The 19,691-nt window shown below is 41.6% G+C and overlaps 1 protein-coding gene across 1 annotated transcript in view; it reads left to right on the forward strand.

Annotated features, from left to right (window-relative positions):
- Positions 1–19,691, forward strand: part of SORL1 (sortilin related receptor 1) — a 79,702-nt gene that overhangs the window by 1,993 nt on the left and 58,018 nt on the right. Inside the window, exons 2-6 of the mRNA XM_075280066.1 lie at positions 11,146–11,262; positions 11,507–11,629; positions 13,014–13,175; positions 14,625–14,692; positions 16,061–16,241. Coding sequence (XP_075136167.1) covers positions 11,146–11,262; positions 11,507–11,629; positions 13,014–13,175; positions 14,625–14,692; positions 16,061–16,241 — 651 coding nt within the window. The remainder of the gene's footprint in view (positions 1–11,145; positions 11,263–11,506; positions 11,630–13,013; positions 13,176–14,624; positions 14,693–16,060; positions 16,242–19,691) is intronic.

A 19,691-nucleotide genomic window follows, 5' to 3' on the forward strand; every position in this document is an offset into this window, starting at 1 on the left:
TAAGAAACACACAGCTCCCTTCCTTTACTTCCTATTCTCATTAATGTCAGGCATTTGGGGTTATTAGTTTAGTGTTAGTAACTCCATGTGCCTCACATTAATAGGAATAAACCCCATCATGTCCCTCATATTAACCCCTGTGTGCCCCATATAAAGGTTACTAATATGTGAGACATATGGAGGTAATAATAAAAGACCTCAGTAATGAAGATACTTAATTATTACCTCCAAGTCTCTCACATATTAGTAACTAGAGATGAGTGAGTACTGTTGGAATCAGCCGATCCGAACAGCACGCTCCATAGAAATGAATGGATGCACCTGGTACTTCCGCTTGGACGTAGCCAGCGCGCTTAACCCCCCGCGTGACGGCTACGTCCATTCATTTCTATGCGAGCGTGCTGTTCGGATCGGCTGATCCCAACAGTACTCGCTCATCTCTATCAGTAACTCTTACACTGGGGTTAATGTGAGGGACATGATGGGGTTAATTGCTATTAATAAGAGGCGCATGGAGTTACTAAACTGTCATGCACAGGGCCAGACTTTATGTTGCTTGCTCAAGAGTATCCTGTGCCCAAAACTTACATGTACTTGGGCAAAATAACAACTCATACAATGTCGTATATCGAAGTATATTAACCTGAAATACCTCTGTCCCAAAGACACTATGTACAGTTTATACCAACACCGTATAGCGGCTGAAATACAAATTAAATTCAACACAAAAGTCTCATGTGCTCTCAGAATTACAACAAAAACAAGATACAGTTACATTTTATATCCCATACCTTATACACAGTACGAAAACCTTACCCACGCCTGTATATACCCACTTCTACAATCACAGCAGACGAAGTCGCGGGTACCAGCTAGTATACTATATTTTTGCTTTGTATTGGTACCTGTATACTTCACCTATATCCACATTACACATGTCCTGTACAGGGGTGTGCATTTGTTCAGTGTCCAATTTATTGGCAAATACTGTTGTGGGGTAACCTAGGGGCATCTGTGCTGTACCTCATTCTATATATGATCACAGTGAGATATTTTGTAGTTCTCTTCACCGCTATAGCACCCATTATATACGAGTAAGGGCTCGTTCACATGTGGGTTAAGGGGCGGATTTTGACAGCGGATTTCGCTTCAGAATCCGCCCCTTTACAATGGTGGTCTTTGCAGACTGCCGGGCTTCTTTTTTCCGCTAGTGGCGGGCTGCTTCTAGCGGATAAAAGAAGCGGCATGTCCTATCTTCAGGCGGAAGCCGCGGCGCGCTGGGCCGCGACTTCCGCCTAGCAGCAGCACCCTCCTATATCGGCTCATTCATTTGAGCCGACATAGGAGGGGAAAGCCGCGACCGCGATGGTCGCGGCAGGCGGGTTTTGACCAGAGAGAGACACGGCTCGCCGCTAGGGACAGGCTACTCAATCTCTCTGTGTCAAAACCCGCGCGGACGGTTCACATGTGAACACTGTCATGTCATACACCATCACATAAATCATGGAGGGTATTCTGCATGTGCCACTCGTGGTTTTCTTTGGGATAGTTCGCCATGACAGTATCATCTGACACCAGAAATGGAATCCACCACCTCATCCTGGCCTCCTGCGTCTTTTTATTATAAACTATCTATTGTTTTTGATAGGGAAGGGCTGAGAGCGGTGACATTGAATTATACCGCTCAGAAAATTCTATTATGTCTGCTTGGCACTGCTGCCTTCTCGTATATTCCAGTGTTTGACATTTCATGTCCTGGGATGACATTTTGGACTGATGTGACTCCCTCCAGGAGCCTTCATAGATTACAGATGTGGCATTAATGATGGTAGTTATGATGCATTCATGCTTCAGGAATAGAATGTCAAAACTACAGTAAAGACTGACACATTTACAGACAAAGCAGTAGAAGACAGTAAGTGAGGTGGTATGCAACTCTCCTTGACTGTACAGATTTATATTCAGTTCAAATTCTAGGGTAAGCTGGATGACATATGTCTGTCTACAAGCCTGCTGATTGTTTCCATTAACAACTTGCAGAACAGAGAGTGCGCTATGTAATCCAGGACCAGTATAGGATAAGTAATGTATATACACAGTGACTCCACCAACAGAATATTGAGTGCAGCTCTGGAGTATCAGAGCATATCATATAGGGTTCAGAATTGGATATTTTCCTTGTACTCTTGCATGTACATTTTGGTGTAAGACCCAATTTTGGCACCTCCACACTCTTTTCATTGATGCCAAGTGGGTCATCTTGTACCGACAAGCTCCGTCATGCAGTCTCCTTGTACCAGGCAGATTAGGAAAATGATTGTAAAAGTCTTGTACTTGTACAGATTACATTCGGCACGAACCCTGCTGTCAGTATTACCCATGAGGGGACTCATTACCCTGATTCTGAAATATGGTCACTATATATATATATATATATATATATATATATATATATATATATATATATATATATATATATATATATATTTATTACATATACACATTACAACTACAGCCCTAAAAGTGACCCCGTCTCCAGAACAAATCAGCAAGTATGTATTGTGTCCTATGAAAGATGAAACCTGCTAATGGGGCAGTGAAAATGTCTTGGCTTCCTTTACCTCTCACTGTCTTTTCATGGGAAAATTCTCTGCATAAAAAGTATAAGTAAAATAATATCCATCCTTTTCTGTTATCTGTTTACGCTGTTAAGGGCGGCTCCACGTGGTAACACCTGTTTTTAGGGTAGACCTTCACCTTTACAACTTCCCTATGTCATACATGTCATCCAGCTCAGGGTGGTAAACACTTATACTGCAGGAAGTTACTGTTTTCCAGTATATTTAGTTTTATTATATGTTTTACACGAATGGATTTCATTCCTAAAATGTGACTGTAATATACATTTACCTTACACTTATCAGGCTTTTCCAACCCCACCTCCGTCACCCTTTAAATGAAGATTCCCTCAGAAATCTCTGCGGAATCCATCTTGGTCTACCAAGCTAGACTGTGTCTGCTAACTGAAGTATCAAATTACTGCTGCCCTAGAAGTCTATGGGGAGGGGTAAGAGCAGCCCAATGAGAGAGAAGCTAAGACACAGACTGAAGCTAATAGTAAGTTTCCTATCTTAAACCAAGGGTGAGATTTTTCAAGAGCGTCATTTTCTCAGCCGCTCTTGATATTCCCTGCATTACTGGAACATATGATGCGGGGAGAACCTTGGATTACATAGTGTGGGTACACTTAAAGGGGTTTTCCAGGCAGAAAATGTTTTAGTTTTTTTTAAATAAAGGTCTGTTAGTGCTAGTCTCTGGTTGCTGCTGCGTCCTCTTGTGTTTGTTCACATGGTGTAAGCTTCCTGCTGTGCAGGCTTCCTGTGTAAATTGCTGCACTAACTCCCTCAGTCCCTCCCCCTCTCTCACTCCATTACCAAACCCTGCTTCTCATTAGCTTAGCCCCTCCCATCCTCACTCACTCACTAAGTCTAGCCCCTCCCACTCACTAACTAGCAATTCCGCCCGAATGGAGGACCTGTTCCAAGCACACAGGAAGGCTTGGTAAATATTGTAAGGGATAGGGGAGGAGGAAGAGTAATGGTAACATTCCGTTTTGGAAGTGGTGGAACGGAACGTCACTGGCTTATCAGAAAGTGTCTTTGGAGTGGTCACATAACCGCTATAGGGATATGGGTAATTATACATCTTTTTTAATTTATATAAATTAGAAGTTGGGTGGGTAGAGGGAGTTTAGTTTAGGGGTAATTAGGAGTTTATCCTGGACAACCCCTTGGGATTCTATCATTGGGAAAACTCATTTTTAACTAAGCATATATTTGCATAGCCTTTAGAAAGGCTATTCTAGACATACCTCTAATTTCTAATCCTCTCAGCCGTTTTTTAATTAGCCTGCTTTTATTGATATGCTAATTATCCACCTCGGAGCAACAGAAGTTCAGTGAGCTCCGTGTGCTGTGTGTAAACAGGGGGGAGGTGAGAGCAAGGAGGCTCATCATCATTAGCAGCAGCCTCCCTGCTCTCACCTCCCCTGTTTACACACAGTACACGGAGCTCACTGAACTTCCGGTGCGCCGAGGTGGATAATTAGCATGTCAATAAACAGCTGAGAGGACTAACAAATTAAACTTGTGTCTGGAATAGTCTTTCTAAAGGCTATGCAAATATGTGCTTAGTTAAAAATGAGTTTTTTTTCCCCAATGATAGAATCCCTTTAAGAGCATTTTAAAGTATGCAGGGTAGTTACATGGTTACATAGTAGATGAGGTTGGATGAAGACATCAGTCCATCAAGTCCAACCTATAACTCTACAATCCCCTACAGTGTTGATCCAAGAGAAGGCAAAAAAAAAAATCCCATGAGGCTTATGCCAATTTCCCTATTTCAGGGGGAAAAAATTCCTTCCCGACTCCAATCTGGCAGTCAGTATAAAAACCCTGGATCAACATGTCCTGTTTATTTCCTTTTTGTGTGTTGGAACAACACAAAAAACTGAGAAAAAAAGGCAAATAGGACATAATTTCACACAAAACCCCTAAAATGGGGCGGACAAAATTGTTGGCACCTTTTCAAAATTGTGGGTAAATATCTTTGTTTCAAGCATGTGATGCTCATTCAAACTCACCTGTAGCAAGTAACAGGTGTGGGCAATATAAAAATCACATCTAAAACCAGATAAAAAGGGAGAGAGGTTGACTAATTATTTTCATTGTGTTTGTCTGCACCGTGCTAAGCATGGAGAACAGAAAGAGGAGAAGAGAACTGTCTGAGGATTTGAGAACCAAAATTTTGGAAAAATATCAACAATCTCAAGGTTATAAGTTCATCTCCAGAGATCTTGATGTTCCTTTGTCTACGGTGCGCAAAATAATCAAGAAGTATGCAACCCATGGCACTGTAAATAATCTCCCTGGATGTGGACGGAAAAAAAAATTGATGGTGTTGCAACACCGGATGGTGGATAAGCAGCCCCAATCAAGTTCCAAAGATTTTCAAGCTGTCCTGCAGACTCAGGGTGCATCATTGTCAATGGCAATTATCTGTTAGGTGGGGCAACACGGTGGCTCAGTGGTTAGCACTGCAGCCTTGCAGTGCTGGAGTCCTGGGTTTGAATCCCATCAGGAACAACATCTGCAAGGAGTTTGTATATTCTCCCTGTGTTTGCGTGGATTTCCTCCCATTCTACAAAGACATACTGATAGGATAAAAAAAAAAAGTATATTGTGATCTCTATATGGTCCTCACAATATACATAGAAAAAAGGAAAAAACAAACAAAAAACTATCCGTTAGGAGACCCAGGAGGACCCAACCACTGACAGAGACATAAAAAAGCTAGACTGCAGCTTGCCAAAATGTAGTAAGTCAAAATCCTTCTAGGAAAACATCTTGTGGACAGATGAGACCAATATAGAGGTTTTTGGTAAAACACATTATTCTACTGTTTACTGAAAACGGAATGAGGCCTTCGAAGAAAAGAAAACAGTACCAATAATCAAATATGGTGGTAGTTCAAAGATATTTTCTGGTTGTATTGCTGCCTTTCGCACTGGGTGCCCTGACTGTGCAAGGCATTATGAAATATGAGGATTACTAAAGGATTTTGGGTCTCAGTGTAGGACCCAGTATCAGAAGGCTGGGTTTGCGTCCTAGGTCATGAGTCTTCTGGCAGGACAATGACCCCAAACATACTTGAAAAAGATGCCAGTAATGGATGGAAACAAAGAGCTGGAGAGTTCTGAAGTGGCCAGCAGGGAGTCTGGATCCAAATCTCATTGAACACCTGTGAAGAGAGCTTAAAATTTCTGTTGGGAGAAGAGAAGGCGCCCTCCAAATATGAGAGACCTGGAGCAGGTTGCAAAAGAAGAGGGGTTCAAAATTCCAGTTGAGAGCTTGTAGATGGTTATAGGAATAGAGATGAGCGAGTACTGTTCGGATCAGCCGATCCGAACAGCATGCTCACATAGAAATGAATGGACGTAGCCGGCACGCGGGGGGTTAAGCGGCCGGCCGACGTCAAAGCGGAAGTACCAGGTGCATCCATTCATTTCTATGGAGCGTGCTGTTCGGATCGGCTGATCCGAACAGTACGCGCTCATCTCTATATAGGAAGTGATTGATTTCACTTATTTTTTCCAAAGGGTGTGCAACCAAATATGAAGTTGAGGGTGCCAGTAATTTGTTCCGCCCCATTTTTGTAGTTTTGCATGAAATTATATAACTTTTGGCTTTTTTTTTCTCAGTGTTTGTTCTAATACACACAAAGGAAATAAAGAGTAGAGATAGAAGATGGATGAGCTGTATGTTCTAGGTCCATCCCCCATCCTCTAAAGGGTCTATAGACAATGCTGCCTTCTCCTACTGTATGTGATGGGGAAGCCTTGTTCATACACCTGCCAAGGTCACCCCTCTCCAGCTGCCTCTTTGGTATGTTCCCTTTTGGTTTGGAGTCCACATAAGCTTTTTAAACTTGATCTGTGTGTGGGGGAAGGGTATAATTACTTATATTCATTAATGAAATTTTGAGAAAATTTGACATTTTGCATGAGACAAATATCGCAGACAGGAATGGGGAAAGACGTCAGCCACACTCTTTGTGTACACAGGTAGAGCAGGCTGTGTGCAGCGATGAACCTGTTTAATCTCATATCAGACAAACAACAAACAGATCATGGGTTCAGTCACCTAGAAACCATCGCCCAGAGACTATCGTCCCTGAGCTCAGAGCCATTATCTTCAGTTACAGCCCCCCTCCCATCCCATATATATCCATTTATTCAACCTTCACTGTGTGCAGCAGAGCACAGCTCCTATTGAGTTCTCTCAATAACAGGGCAATGGCGGTACTGTGAAAAAGTATTAGCCCCTCCCTGTCTTCCAGTATTGTATATTTCTGACAATAAATGTGTTCTGATCTTTTAAAGATTTATTCTGAAGTTATGTAAATAATGGTTAGTCATTGTGTAATGGTTAGTTCTGCAACTTTCCAATAGACTTTAGGGCAAATTTATCAAAATCGAAATTGCTAGTTGTGCAATTCCCTAGTGCTGCTACTGGAACAATGGAAGAAGGGAAAGACAGAGACCGTGAACTCTAACTCGACCCAGCCCCTGTCCCTGCCTACTTGCCTGACCTGTCCTAGGTGACAACGGGGCAACAAAACCCTTCCTAGCAATAAATGTCACACAGAACAAGACAGGACAAAACAACAAAGAAGTGAAGTCAGCAAGCCAAGGGTCAAAGCCAGAAAGACAAAGCAGTACAAAATCGAAATTCAAAAGAGTAGTCACAAGAGAAGCTAAAGGTCAGAGGTCAGTAATACCATAGTAGCAGAAAGAGGAGCTTAGCAGGGAAAAAGTCTCAGACAGAGTCACAATAGCCAGCAAACCTGTGTGGGCTGATGATCTGTATATAGGAAGTCCAAGACCCGCCCTAGACTTGATTATTAGATGGGCTGTCAATCACACAGGCAAAACTAAGATTAACCATATGATGGACAGAGGGAAACAAGGTGCAGGAGATGGGTGCGCTGGAAATCCAATTACAGAGGATAGGTCATAGAGCAGTGTTCACATAGAGCAACAAAAAGCTCTAAGCAAAGAATCAAACAGAACACTCCTCCTGCGCTGCAGCGTCTGAGTGGAGGGTGGTGCAGAGGCGATACAATACTCTTAAGTATTTGGTCTCTATGGCTTTCAGCCTTGAATGTGCAAAGTAGGTTCTCATAGGTTCACCTCCTTTACGTGTTTGATGAATTATCTCTCAAATTTGCCACAATGGATGATCTAGACAGTATAGAATGAAATGAAATAGCAGCACAGAGGATTTATAGGACAGCAGCCATCAGTAGTGTACCACATTGTAGCTGATCAGTTTTTTCTATGGGGTGCTGACATTTGCAGCCTCTACGTGTGAATTCACATCCTCTTTATTAGTGGTGAAGTCGTCACAGTATTTGCAATGTAGATTTTAACCAGAGGCAAAGTGACACCTTCCTTTTTCTCATCTTCCGCTCATGTCAGTGATCCTCAGTTTGTTCTACAGCTCATTCAAAGCTTGCTTTTACTCTCCCAGATTTCCCAGGTTACTGAATAGCTCTGCTTAGGCTTATAAAGTGGCAGGTAGGCTTTCATCCAGCTTTGTCTGACTTCTGAACATCCAAACAGTCAATTTGTGCAAAAAAAGATCCTTAGATTTCATGAGTTCATTTTCATCAAATTTTTCAGTCTTCAAAACATCATGCTACTTGTCCAAGAAATAGATTGGAGAAAAGCTGAACTTATTCTACCAGTTTTGCATAAATGAAAGGACTCAATCTAAATATCCCCAGTTTATGTAAATTATTAAGGCAGGGTTCACACTACTGTTGGATTCTGTTATGAAGGTGTCAGTTTGAAAAAAACAAACAAAAAAAAAACACCTATCATAACAGACACAAACGGACTGTAACTGATGGCTATCAGTTACTGACCGTTGCCCATAGACTTCAATGTTAAAAAAATAATGGACATTTGCCGTACGCTTTTTCGAACGGACAGAAAAGTCCTGCGTGTAGGATTTTTTTGTCTATTGGAAAAAAAACGACTTGGGTGTAAACGGACACTAACAGACACTAATGGACACAAGATAAAATCCCATTTAAATGAATGAAGATTTTAACAAATTTCTGAGTGTCTGTTGCTAAAATCTTGTAATGGACAATAGCTAGGGACACTGCTGACAGCCACCAACGGTAGTGTGAATGTCCACTTAGATCACAGTGGCCATTATCAGTTATTAACAATGGAGATATGTCACAAAGTATTGGTCATGGTTACAGGGACGTTTCTTTACTTACTGTCACTTTTCCTAGAGAAGAACACTGCAGTCATATAGAAATGTAGACAACTGATAAAGACGACATGGTCTATCTAGTCTGCCCTTATATTATTTCCATTTTATCTTTGGACAAACCTGTTTATTCCAGGCATGTTTTCATTCACTTACTGTAGATTAGCCTCTCCCTAGCCCAAAATGGCTGATCACAGGGGATAATAGATTTTAACCTGTCCTAATGTCAGTTAGTATCTTCTCAGGCTGGATTCACACTAGCGTAGGAGCCTCCATAGGAAACTCTGCCGAAATGGAGAGAAAAGTCCTTCCAGGAGGACTATTCTCTCTGCTGGTTTCAGTATAAAATTGGTGGACACTCGGGTGGTCCCCAGGTGGACCCAAAGGACGGAAACCCAAGCATTAGTGTGAACCTAGCATCAACCTGAAGTGACTGATATCGGAAAGCAATAGATTGTATATACCTGTCTTACAGTCATCTTGTTCTATGTCTGAAGCGGCTGATGACAAAAAGCATTAGAATGTATTCACTATGTCCTTCATGTAAAGATTGAGAGTTGTCAGTAGTTGATACCTTTTTTATTGGCTAACAAAAAATGATGACATATTGCAAGCTTTCAGATCTGCTAGGTTCCTTCATCAGGCCGTGTCCTTCAGTCAGCCTCTCCTCAGCCTCAAATGGCTGATAACTGGGAGCAAAGGACTGTATGGAGAAGAAATAGACTAGGTCTCTTTAAAATTTACACCCACACACTTGACTGTAAAATGAAATGATCACTTGACTGGTGTGAAGTGCGGTTTCTGCTGCAGATTTCAGATACTTATACCAGGGAGAATACTAGAGCGGGTCTCAGGACATGATCTGACATTTGTGGTTCCTGTCTGCAGCTGTCTTACAGCGTGATGGGTGATGCAGTATACAGTATATCCTTCTCCTGGCTGGATGTCCCTGGTTTACATGGGCACAGAGTGAACTGTACAAGTCACACTGGTTCCATTCATTGTGCCCTTGTATCAATACTGTCTGTTATTTATGAGGCTCTGCTGTTTATTGCTTTATAGCAGCATTATGCTGCAGTCGCCAGTGCAGTCATGATGTCATTTTCTGTTTAGCATCTGCTATTTTTTGGATCTATTCCAATAGGACATGACACTGATCAGTAACTCCAGCTTAGCTGCATTTTCCATTGCTGTTTGCAATCCCCCTCCTGCCCTACCTTTGCTTTACTTGCAGAACTTTGCTTGTTCTGTTTCCTTGATGTGTATAAGCACAAACTCTTTGAGCCCTGTCAAACATTTATCAGAACCTTTAAGGAATCACATGACACATGTCAATGTATAGACTTGTAGCATATTAAAGTACACTTCTGTCCTTCATGACTTGCACAGACAATACATCAATCTCTTGTGTAACCTTCCTAACCGAGTCCTGCTAACAGAGGTGATCCTCTACAGTCTTGCTAACAGTGGTGATCCTAATACATGTATGAGTGCAAGTAAATTCCTCACTATTTTAATCAGGTTTTCTGGACTCAAAGTATTGATGACCTGCCCTCTAAATAGGTCATTATCAGATTGATGGGGGCCTGACATCCTTCACCCCTAGGATCAGTTGTTCACAGCAGCTGATACAGAGAGAATGCACAGACGTACGGCTTCTAGGGTAAGTTCACACAAAGTTTTTTGGTCAGGATTTTTAGGCTGTATCTGCAAACATCCGTAACAAAAAGACGGCTCCCATTGAAATCAATGGGAGCCAGTCAGTTCTTTTTTCCGGGAGCCGTTTCTTCTGTGTGAACTTACCCTGACTCTCAGCGTAGTGGCCAAACCAGGTACTACAGCTCCGCTCCCATTCACTTGAATAAGGGATATGGTGCAGCCACTTGGTTCTATCATTATACAAAGAACAGAACTGTCTTTCCTCTCCTTTCTCTGGGAATGAGGGGTGTCAGATCCTCACTGACTTGATAAGGATAAGTCATCAATATTTTAGCACAAAAAGCAATTTTTCTCTATGCTTGCTATCAGTGAATGGGACAATTCTTGTTCAGATGCCGAAGCTGAAAATTTGTCCTGACATAGTAGTTCTCAAACAGCTGGTGGGTACGTCACAACGTATTTAACGTAGATTAAAACTATGAAAACCAGGACAAAAGAGACCTGTGCTACTGCTCTGAACAAAAGAGTCAGTAATATGTAAGCAGTGGCCTCTGGGTGTGCCCACTGACAACAAGCAAAGGATTGACAATGTTAAGGAAGTTCTAAGTGTAATTGGATTAAATCATTCCTCCAATTTCAGGTCAGCCTCAATGACTCTCACAACCAAATTGTCGTCCACTGGGCCGGAGAAAGAAGCAACGTCATTGTGGGTCTCACCAGAGACAGCTTGGGATCTCTGGGCACAAAAAGCAGCAATGTAAGTCAGCACAGAGTCTTTCTTTCACTAAAGGATTTAATTGTGTGTCATGTCGCCCAGGTCTCCGTAGAAGTGGGCTGCTTCTTCCATGTTGCACCGTCCTGCCTCTGCTCTCTGCACTGAATGTACAGGTCCATTATCGATCTGATTTATCTAAAAAAAATTTAGGCAATCATCCTTTGTTGATGCCTGTCCTTGTATCCTCCCTGTATATAATGCTGTTTATAATTCTGATTCTGTTCAGGTCTACGTGTCTTATGACTATGGAAAGAGCTTCAAGAGAATATCCGACAAGTTTCGAAACTCCTCAGACGACAGCGTTCCCACTGTGGCCCAGTTCTTCCACAGCCCTGTGGACAACAAGCGGGTAACTTTTAAACTGCAGGTTTACCCACCCAGTGGATAATGGGATGGCGTGGTTAACTAGGGATACCACACCTATAGAATATCATGTGACAAAAGAAAACAGAAGAGGCGATGTTTTCAGTCTGATAAACAGAATAGTGCAACACAATCTGTTATGGTAACAAAACAGCTGTCCTTAGAGGGGTTGTCTTGTTATGGACACCTATCCCCATCTATAGGACAGGAGATTAGTGTCCGAGCATTGAGGGCCCAATCATTAGGTCTTCCGGTAATCAGGAGGTGAGAAGAGCGAAAGTCCCCCTCAGACCTCCTTTAAACGGAGCACCAGTGTGCATGTGTGGCTGGCCCTCCATTCACTCGTATGGGGCTGCTGGAGATAAGGGTCCTGGCAGCCATGTAGAAGTGAATGGTGCACTGGTCACGCAGGAGCACTGGCGCTCCATTCACAAGGAGACCTGAGGGAGACTTTCGGTCCCCTGTCCTCATGATAACTATCCTGTGGATAGGGAATAAGTGTCCACAATGGGACAACCGTTTTAAATAATGGGGCCACAAGCAATGCAAATGTTGAAAATTGGACCAGCCACAGGTGTAACATATGTTCCGAAAACCGGATAATTTCATATGCTTTTTACCAGGGGAATGTCTGCTATGGGATGGGGCAGCATTCATTTGTTATGGTGACGAAACAACTGTGCTTACCTGCTTGGCTGTAGTCACAATGCAATTGAAACCTGATTTCAGCTACTTTTGCCAGAAGCATGTTTGCTGTGGAATGTCCCGAAATGGGTCAGGCATGTGTAACCTTAGCTTCTCCAGCCAAACAATTGACCATGGTATAAAATAACAAAATAAGTAATAACCTTACCAGTTGTTGTGATGTTTCCCTAGTCTCCTGCTGTTCTTTCATTACTCACCTCCAGTGTCCATGGTGTCATGTTGACACAATTTTACCCCTGCAGTCAGAGATTGACCTCAGTGGTATAAACAGATAACATCATCTCTGAAGCCCAATAAATAGAGGCTAATGGTAGACCATTATTTTCACAGTCCGTTACTACAGACCATTAAAATAGGTCACGTGAATAGCCACCATTTGCTTGCATTGAATTTAATACTGACATCTGTTAAAAAAAAAGGACGTTATATGACGTTGTGTGAATATAAGCTTTAGTTGTTGAGATATATGCTAGGTTTTCAATCTATTTGCAGCCATCGGTACAGTAATTCTGCCAAAGGTGACAACTGCCTCTGGCAGCGTGAAACTTGTTCCCGTTACCATATTATTTTTGGAGCTGGCAGTGGGTGGTTCATGTGACCTAAAAATTAGCGACAATGAAACTTTTCTTTTTGTGTCCTGATTTTTTTTTTTTCTTTCATTTTAGTACATCTTTGTTGATGCCAATGCCAACTACGTGTGGATCTCGACAGATTTTTGCGTTACTGTGAAGGGGTTTTCAATTCCATTTAAACCAACTGATCTCCTTTTGCACAGCAATGATACGAACCTAGTTCTGGGATATGACAAGCTGCATCCAAATAAACAGGTAAAGTGCAGTTATATGAAATTTTTGCATCAAAACTGAGTTGTGCTGAGTTAGCAAATTATCAGTGCTCGTAGAAGTGCCTAAGTCACTTTGCAGGCAATCGCTCTATTATCAGTAGACATAAACTCGCGTGACTGTCTGGTATGGATGTCTGGATTTCAACCAAAACGCATACAGACTGGCACAGCTAAGGTCTGTGTTCTGTGAGTAGCTTGGAACTCACAGAACATTGTCTAAATCGGTGGTCTCCAACCTGTTTTGTACTAAGGACCACTTTAATGCAAGACAATTATCCTGTGACCTAGCGGAGGTTATTGGTCGCGGGGCATGGTTGAGGCAATTTGAGCGACTCATAAGACAATACAAAGTGCATATTTAGTTATTACATTTATACATTTTCCCATACTTTATTAAGAGAGATCTCTCTCCATATCATGCATAATTTATTGGTGCTATAGACAGCTCCCTTAGTAAAAGTATGGGTACGGCGCAGGGGTGATATGGAGAGCACTCGCTTAATAAAGTATAGGTAGGACAGGGGGGACCATCACTCAGGGAAGACTATTACTGTAATAGTACCCCCCCCCCCCACAGTGGAGGGGGGACTATTATCTGTGGGGGCACTATTAGGGCACTATTACAGTAATAGTGCCCTCCAGTTCATAACATTATGTGAGTGTGTGTGTAGGGAGGACTGTTTATAATTGTGGGGGGGTTACTATAATTCTAATAGCACTATAACTCTAATAGTACTCTCCCATAGGTAATAGTCTCCCTCCACACACATTGGTAATGTTACTGGGGGTGTGGCATTATTTCTGTAATTGTGGCCTAATAGCCCCCTTCCCTTCCCCCACATACCGATATTATAATTACAATTAAATTATACTTACCTGGTTACTAATGCAGCTCCCAGTATCTGTTCTTTATACAGGATGTATGTACCTTCTGTTATGCTCCCCATCACAGTGGCACCATAGCGAGGGTTCTGGGAGCAGAATAGAAGAGCTGCATTAGTAACCATGTAAGTGGTAAGTGATCTGATGGTGTAGCCTACACTGGAAAACCACTCTCAAAAATGGGTCCTGTGGACATTTACCAGATGTCCTCCGATGCTCACATGCTTGTATTGCCGCATATTACACACAGCCGAGGAGCATCAGCCAACAACTAGTAGCTTTCAGCGGTTCTCAATAGTCGAATCGGCTCGTAACCAAGTGAGCTACGGCCTCATACCGGTCAAACCCCTGTCATTGGGTTCCCCTGTTCTAGACTAGATAAAATTGCAGAAAAACCTCGACTTTGAGAAGTATTAGGACAGAATAGGTTGTCAGCTCCTTCGTGTAGATAAGAAGTACACGTTATTCAAATAGAGGAAATATTGCTTCATGGATTCATTTTCTGTGGGTGAATAGGGTGCATAGAAAAACTTTTTTCTTCTTTTTTCAGCTTTGGAAATCTGAAGATTTTGGACAGACATGGATAATGATTCAGGAGCACGTCAAGTCCTTCTACTGGTAGGTGCACGCAATGATTGAGAGAGGTCTTCACCACAAGGTTCATAATCTTGGCTGGCAAATAAATTAACAAATAATTCAACTCTGCTGCAGCCAAAGATGTAGGCCGCTCTGTACATTACAGCAGAGACCCAGAGCTAATGCCCTTTATCAGAGTACACTCAGATCGTGGGCATTACTAATTGAGACCCCATCCAAAGTGAAAATTTACTCCCTGGGGCCATTCCTCTCCGCCTCCATACTTTAAGGGTAAGTTCATACAGCGTTTTTTGTTCCAGAACCTGAGACGGACGCTGCCTCACGTTCTGGACCAAAAGCCAGGTAGCCGCGACTGAAAGCCGGTGCACTGCTCCGGCATCCAGTTGTGCACTCCGCTCCGGATTAGGCCCAATGAATGGGCCTAGTCGGGAAGAGGGAGTGTCTTCAGGCCAAATCGCGAGGCAGAGACGGCCTGAAGAATGAGCATCTCACTTCTTTTCTCTGGGAGCTGGAAGAAGCGGCTCCTGGAAAAAAGACCTGAGCTGCTCCCATTGATTTCAATGGGAGCCGTCTTTTTGGTCAGGATTTTGAGGTGGATACGACCTCAAAATCCTGACCAAAAATCTCTGTGTGAACTTGCCCTTACTGTTGCAAAACTGCTTCTGCGTGATGAGATCATTGTGGAAGCCGTCCTGTTCCTATGGCAGCCTGGAGACTTATGAAGTCTTGCAGACCTGCAATAGGAATATACCTATTGAGGCTGGTCTATGACCAGCGTCAATAGTAATGTAACAAATATGTACATGGAAATCTAAAAATATTACGGGAATCAAAATATGGCGACTCCAATTTTTCTTTTTTGCAAAGTTCTGGATATTTATAAAGGCGCTAAAACATAAAAAAATCTATATAAATTTAGTTTCCCCGGAATTGTATCGACCCACAGTGTACAGGTGATTTGGCTGCACAGTGAACGCTGTGAAAACAAAGTCCATAAAATAGTCCCACAAATGCAGTTTTTTTCCAATTGCACCCCATTCTGAATTTTTTCTAGCTGCCGAGTACATCATACAGAATATTAATTGGTATCATTACAAAGTACAAAGACGGGGAGTCAAAAACGAAAATCAAAAAATGTCTGGGAGGTGGGAAGGGGGTTAATGAAAATGGGTTTTCCAATTGTTACAAATGTATTTGACAATATAAAGTTACTAGTGAAACCTGCTTTAATTCCATGGCCGTGGGTAACACGGGTGTTTATGATGTCTCAACTAGCAGTAACATGATGGAATTAGGTAACGCGGTTTAATACTCCTTTAGTTATCTGCCCGCCCACAATGGTGATAATGTCATATAGATTCTTTCACTGGTTCTCTATTCTCTATTCAGGGGCTTTGATCCTCTTGACAAACCAAATACCGTTTATGTAGAACGCCATGAACCCCGGGGAACTTCAACTGTCCTGCGCAGCACTGATTATTTCCAGTCTCGTGACAACACAGAGCTGATTATTGAGAATGTGGATGGGTTCCAGCTTAGGGAGAATTACATGTTTGCCACAAAGACCATGGTAAGAGTTAACTGGTAACAATTATAGCCAAAAAGATGCAATGGAGTTGTAAGATTGGGTTTAGGATATGCTCACATGGGGCATATTTGTTTTACAACTACCTGTTTAATGATGTTGTACCAGCATATCTGCTTTCTCTCATAAGCAGCAGCACATCTGTGCTCTGTACATGGTAGGTGTCACAAGCAAACCAGGCATGAGTCTTAGGGCCCTAGAAGACTAGCTCTCTTGTGGTTGGGCACCCAGCAATTTTACACTAATCCCCAGTCCTATGGATAGGGAATAAGTGTCTATAACGGGACAACGTCTTTAAGTCCCGCTGCACATCTCTATCAGAATGGTCACCCACTGCCTGTTTACTCACTGATATATTCCATGCAGATGTTCTTCTCCAGCCACTGTCTATGATGTTTCTTTACATAGTTGGTGATTTTGGCCATCTAGGCTGACAAAATGGCATACACAAACCACAAAAAGGGTAAGTATGACATAATAAACACACTAATAATAAAAATCTCAAAAAATCTTTATTATAATAATTTAACACATACACAAAATAGGACGATGCAAAGAAAGCAAATGTACACATACACAAATGGGTATAAGGGCTAGTTCACACGTAAAAACCTCCTGGCTTATTTTGGTCCTGAAAAAAACCGCTTCCTAATTAGGAAGCTTTTTTTTGACATTGCCAGGCTTTTTTTGGAGCTTTTTTTTGTAAAAACCGCTTCCAAAAAAAGCCAGGCTGTTTTCCCCTCCCATAGAAGTGAATGGGCTAAAAAAAAACGCTAGCGGTTTTTTCCGCGCGGTTTTTTGCAAAAAACCGCGCTGAAAAAAACCTGCGCTGTTTTTGCCTCCCATTCACTTCTATTGCTTTCTTCAGGCGGAAAACGCCTGAAGAAAGGTCATGTCGCTTCTTTTTTCTGCTAGCTGAAAAATAACTAGCAGAAAAAAAAAGCTAGTGGAAAAAAAAGCTAGCGGGAAAAAAAAAGCTAGCTGTTCACATAGGGCTCCATTGTAAAGGGGCTGATTTTGAAGCGAAATCCGCTGTCAAAAAACTCCCCTTTGCCCACGTGTGAACTAGCCCTTATGGATGCCACAGCAAATAGTGGTCCCTGTGAATACTGCTAGTTTCCCTCATGAGCCATAATAATTTTATTTTTATTATTTTTATTATTATTATTATTATCATTATTATTATCACTTTCATCTTATTTTTTATTTATATAATTTTTTTTTTTATTTTCACTTTTTATTTTTATTTATTTTTTATTTTTCAATTTTTATTTTTTATTTTTCTCTTTAATCACTGTAATGTATTATCACTATTTATGGATGTAGTATATAAAAACATTCTTTGATAGAATATATATTTAAATATAATATTTAATATTTTTGTATACCATATTGGTTAATGTTGGTATCACATTTAGCAAGGGCCAATATATGTGTCACCTCTGTTATTTAATACACAATTTTCATATATATTGTAACATTTTATATAGCACCTTTGTCTTCTGGTGCTATTTTGAATTGTATTAATGTATTTATAATACACATTATCACCTGGTACATAATGTAATTATTAGCCTGTAAAGGTATCTTGATTGTATACTTCCATTGTTCTGAATTTAATATAGGTTACTATCTCTTTAACCCATAGTCTTTGGGGTCCTTTGGATGAATCCATAGTAACTGTATAACATATTGCAACGGGTGAGTGCGCATGCCTGGTGGGCGCTCGCACGAACACATGCCGGAGCCGTAACATCGCGAGACCACGGTCACGTGACCGCGATACCTCGGGTCCCGGTCATGTGTTCTGTCCGTGTGCCACCATGTGCATGCGCCGCCATTCGCCCGCGGCGTACACTCGCAATGATGCGAGTTTATTGTGAGCAGCTGGGACTGCTCCCATTGGACCCCAATGTTATATGCCGGCATATAAATAGGGAACATGTATGTTTCCTCCTCCTCCTCCTGACGAAGGCTCTCTGCACCGAAACGCGCGTCGGGGTTTGGGTAGTGGGTGCCCGTCCCTGGTGATCTGCTGATTACCTTCCCCATGGGTGAGTGTCTATACAAATCTTCTTGTACTTGCAACATGTCTTTCTTCTAACATATGGTGGTCACTAGACCTCTGAGGGCAATGTATACGCCGCTCTTTGTATACAGGAAGTAAGATAAATCTTAATAGGACCTGTAGTCTTTGATATTATAGTATATATTGTTCATCCTTAGGGGTGAACATAAAAATACTGGGAGTCAGAATTTATATTTGTGTCCTATATAGTTGTTTATGATGGTAACACTCACCTATGTGAATTTCAATACATAATACGAGAGTGTGTATTTTGTACTTTATTATGGCTCATGAGGGAAACTAGCAGTATTCACAGGGACCACTATTTGCTGTGGCATCCATTATACCCATTTGTGTATGTGTACATTTGCTTTCTTTGCATCGTCCTATTTTGTGTATGTGTTAAATTATTATAATAAAGATTTTTTGAGATTTTTATTATTAGTGTGTTTATTATGTCATACTTACCCTTTTTGTGGTTTGTGTTTGCGCTTTTTGTGGTAAGGACATGTGTTTATAGGGCGTAGAATACATAATGGAACTGATATATTTACGTTTATTTTGTGTTCCGATTTTGCTTTGTGTCTTACAATCTGACAAAATGGCATGTACATACCATGAACATTCATGACCAACAGATAATAATAATAATAATCAATTTTATTTATATAGCGCCAACATATTCCGCAGCGCTGTACAATTTGTAGGGTTCAAATACAGACAGAAAGATGCATTACAAAGAAAGTCATGTCACACAATGGGACTGAGGGCCCTGCTCGCAAGAGCTTACAATCTGAGGTAGAGGGGGTGGCACAAGAGGTAGCAGGGGCGGCATTGCTTATGCAGAGGTCAGACACTTTTGTAATAGAGGTGACTGTCATTACACAAACATAAAACTTTATGAGCCATCAAACAGATGGCAAACTTTGGTCTTCAAAAAAAACAGATTGATCATTCTGAATATTTTTGACCAGTCGTTGACTGAAAATACCTGTGTTTTCTGTCTATTGTCACACTCTCTGTACTTTTTTAACAACTGCATTGTTTTTACTGCCTCTGTGTTTTATACCAGTGTTGCAGGCACAGGAGCAGCGAGTGTCTATGCCACTACTCGCATGTCCTGTTTATGGCCATTTTCAGAGATCATTGAATAGACTAAAGTCAGTCCAATAAAATGGTTGCCATAGGGATGCAAATTGCCTGGATTCGATTCAGGCTCTTTGGGTGGATGTAGGCTACACTGACTGACGCTATACATGATCAGTTATATAACTCTTTACCTAACTAGTCATGTGTGGCCTTGACCTTAGAAAAATGAAGAGGAGGCTGTTGCTACTCATTATATCTGAAGTTACATTGTGTTACTA

Source organism: Leptodactylus fuscus, chromosome 6, assembly GCF_031893055.1.
Source record: "Leptodactylus fuscus isolate aLepFus1 chromosome 6, aLepFus1.hap2, whole genome shotgun sequence".
Classification (NCBI taxonomy): domain Eukaryota; kingdom Metazoa; phylum Chordata; class Amphibia; order Anura; family Leptodactylidae; genus Leptodactylus; species Leptodactylus fuscus.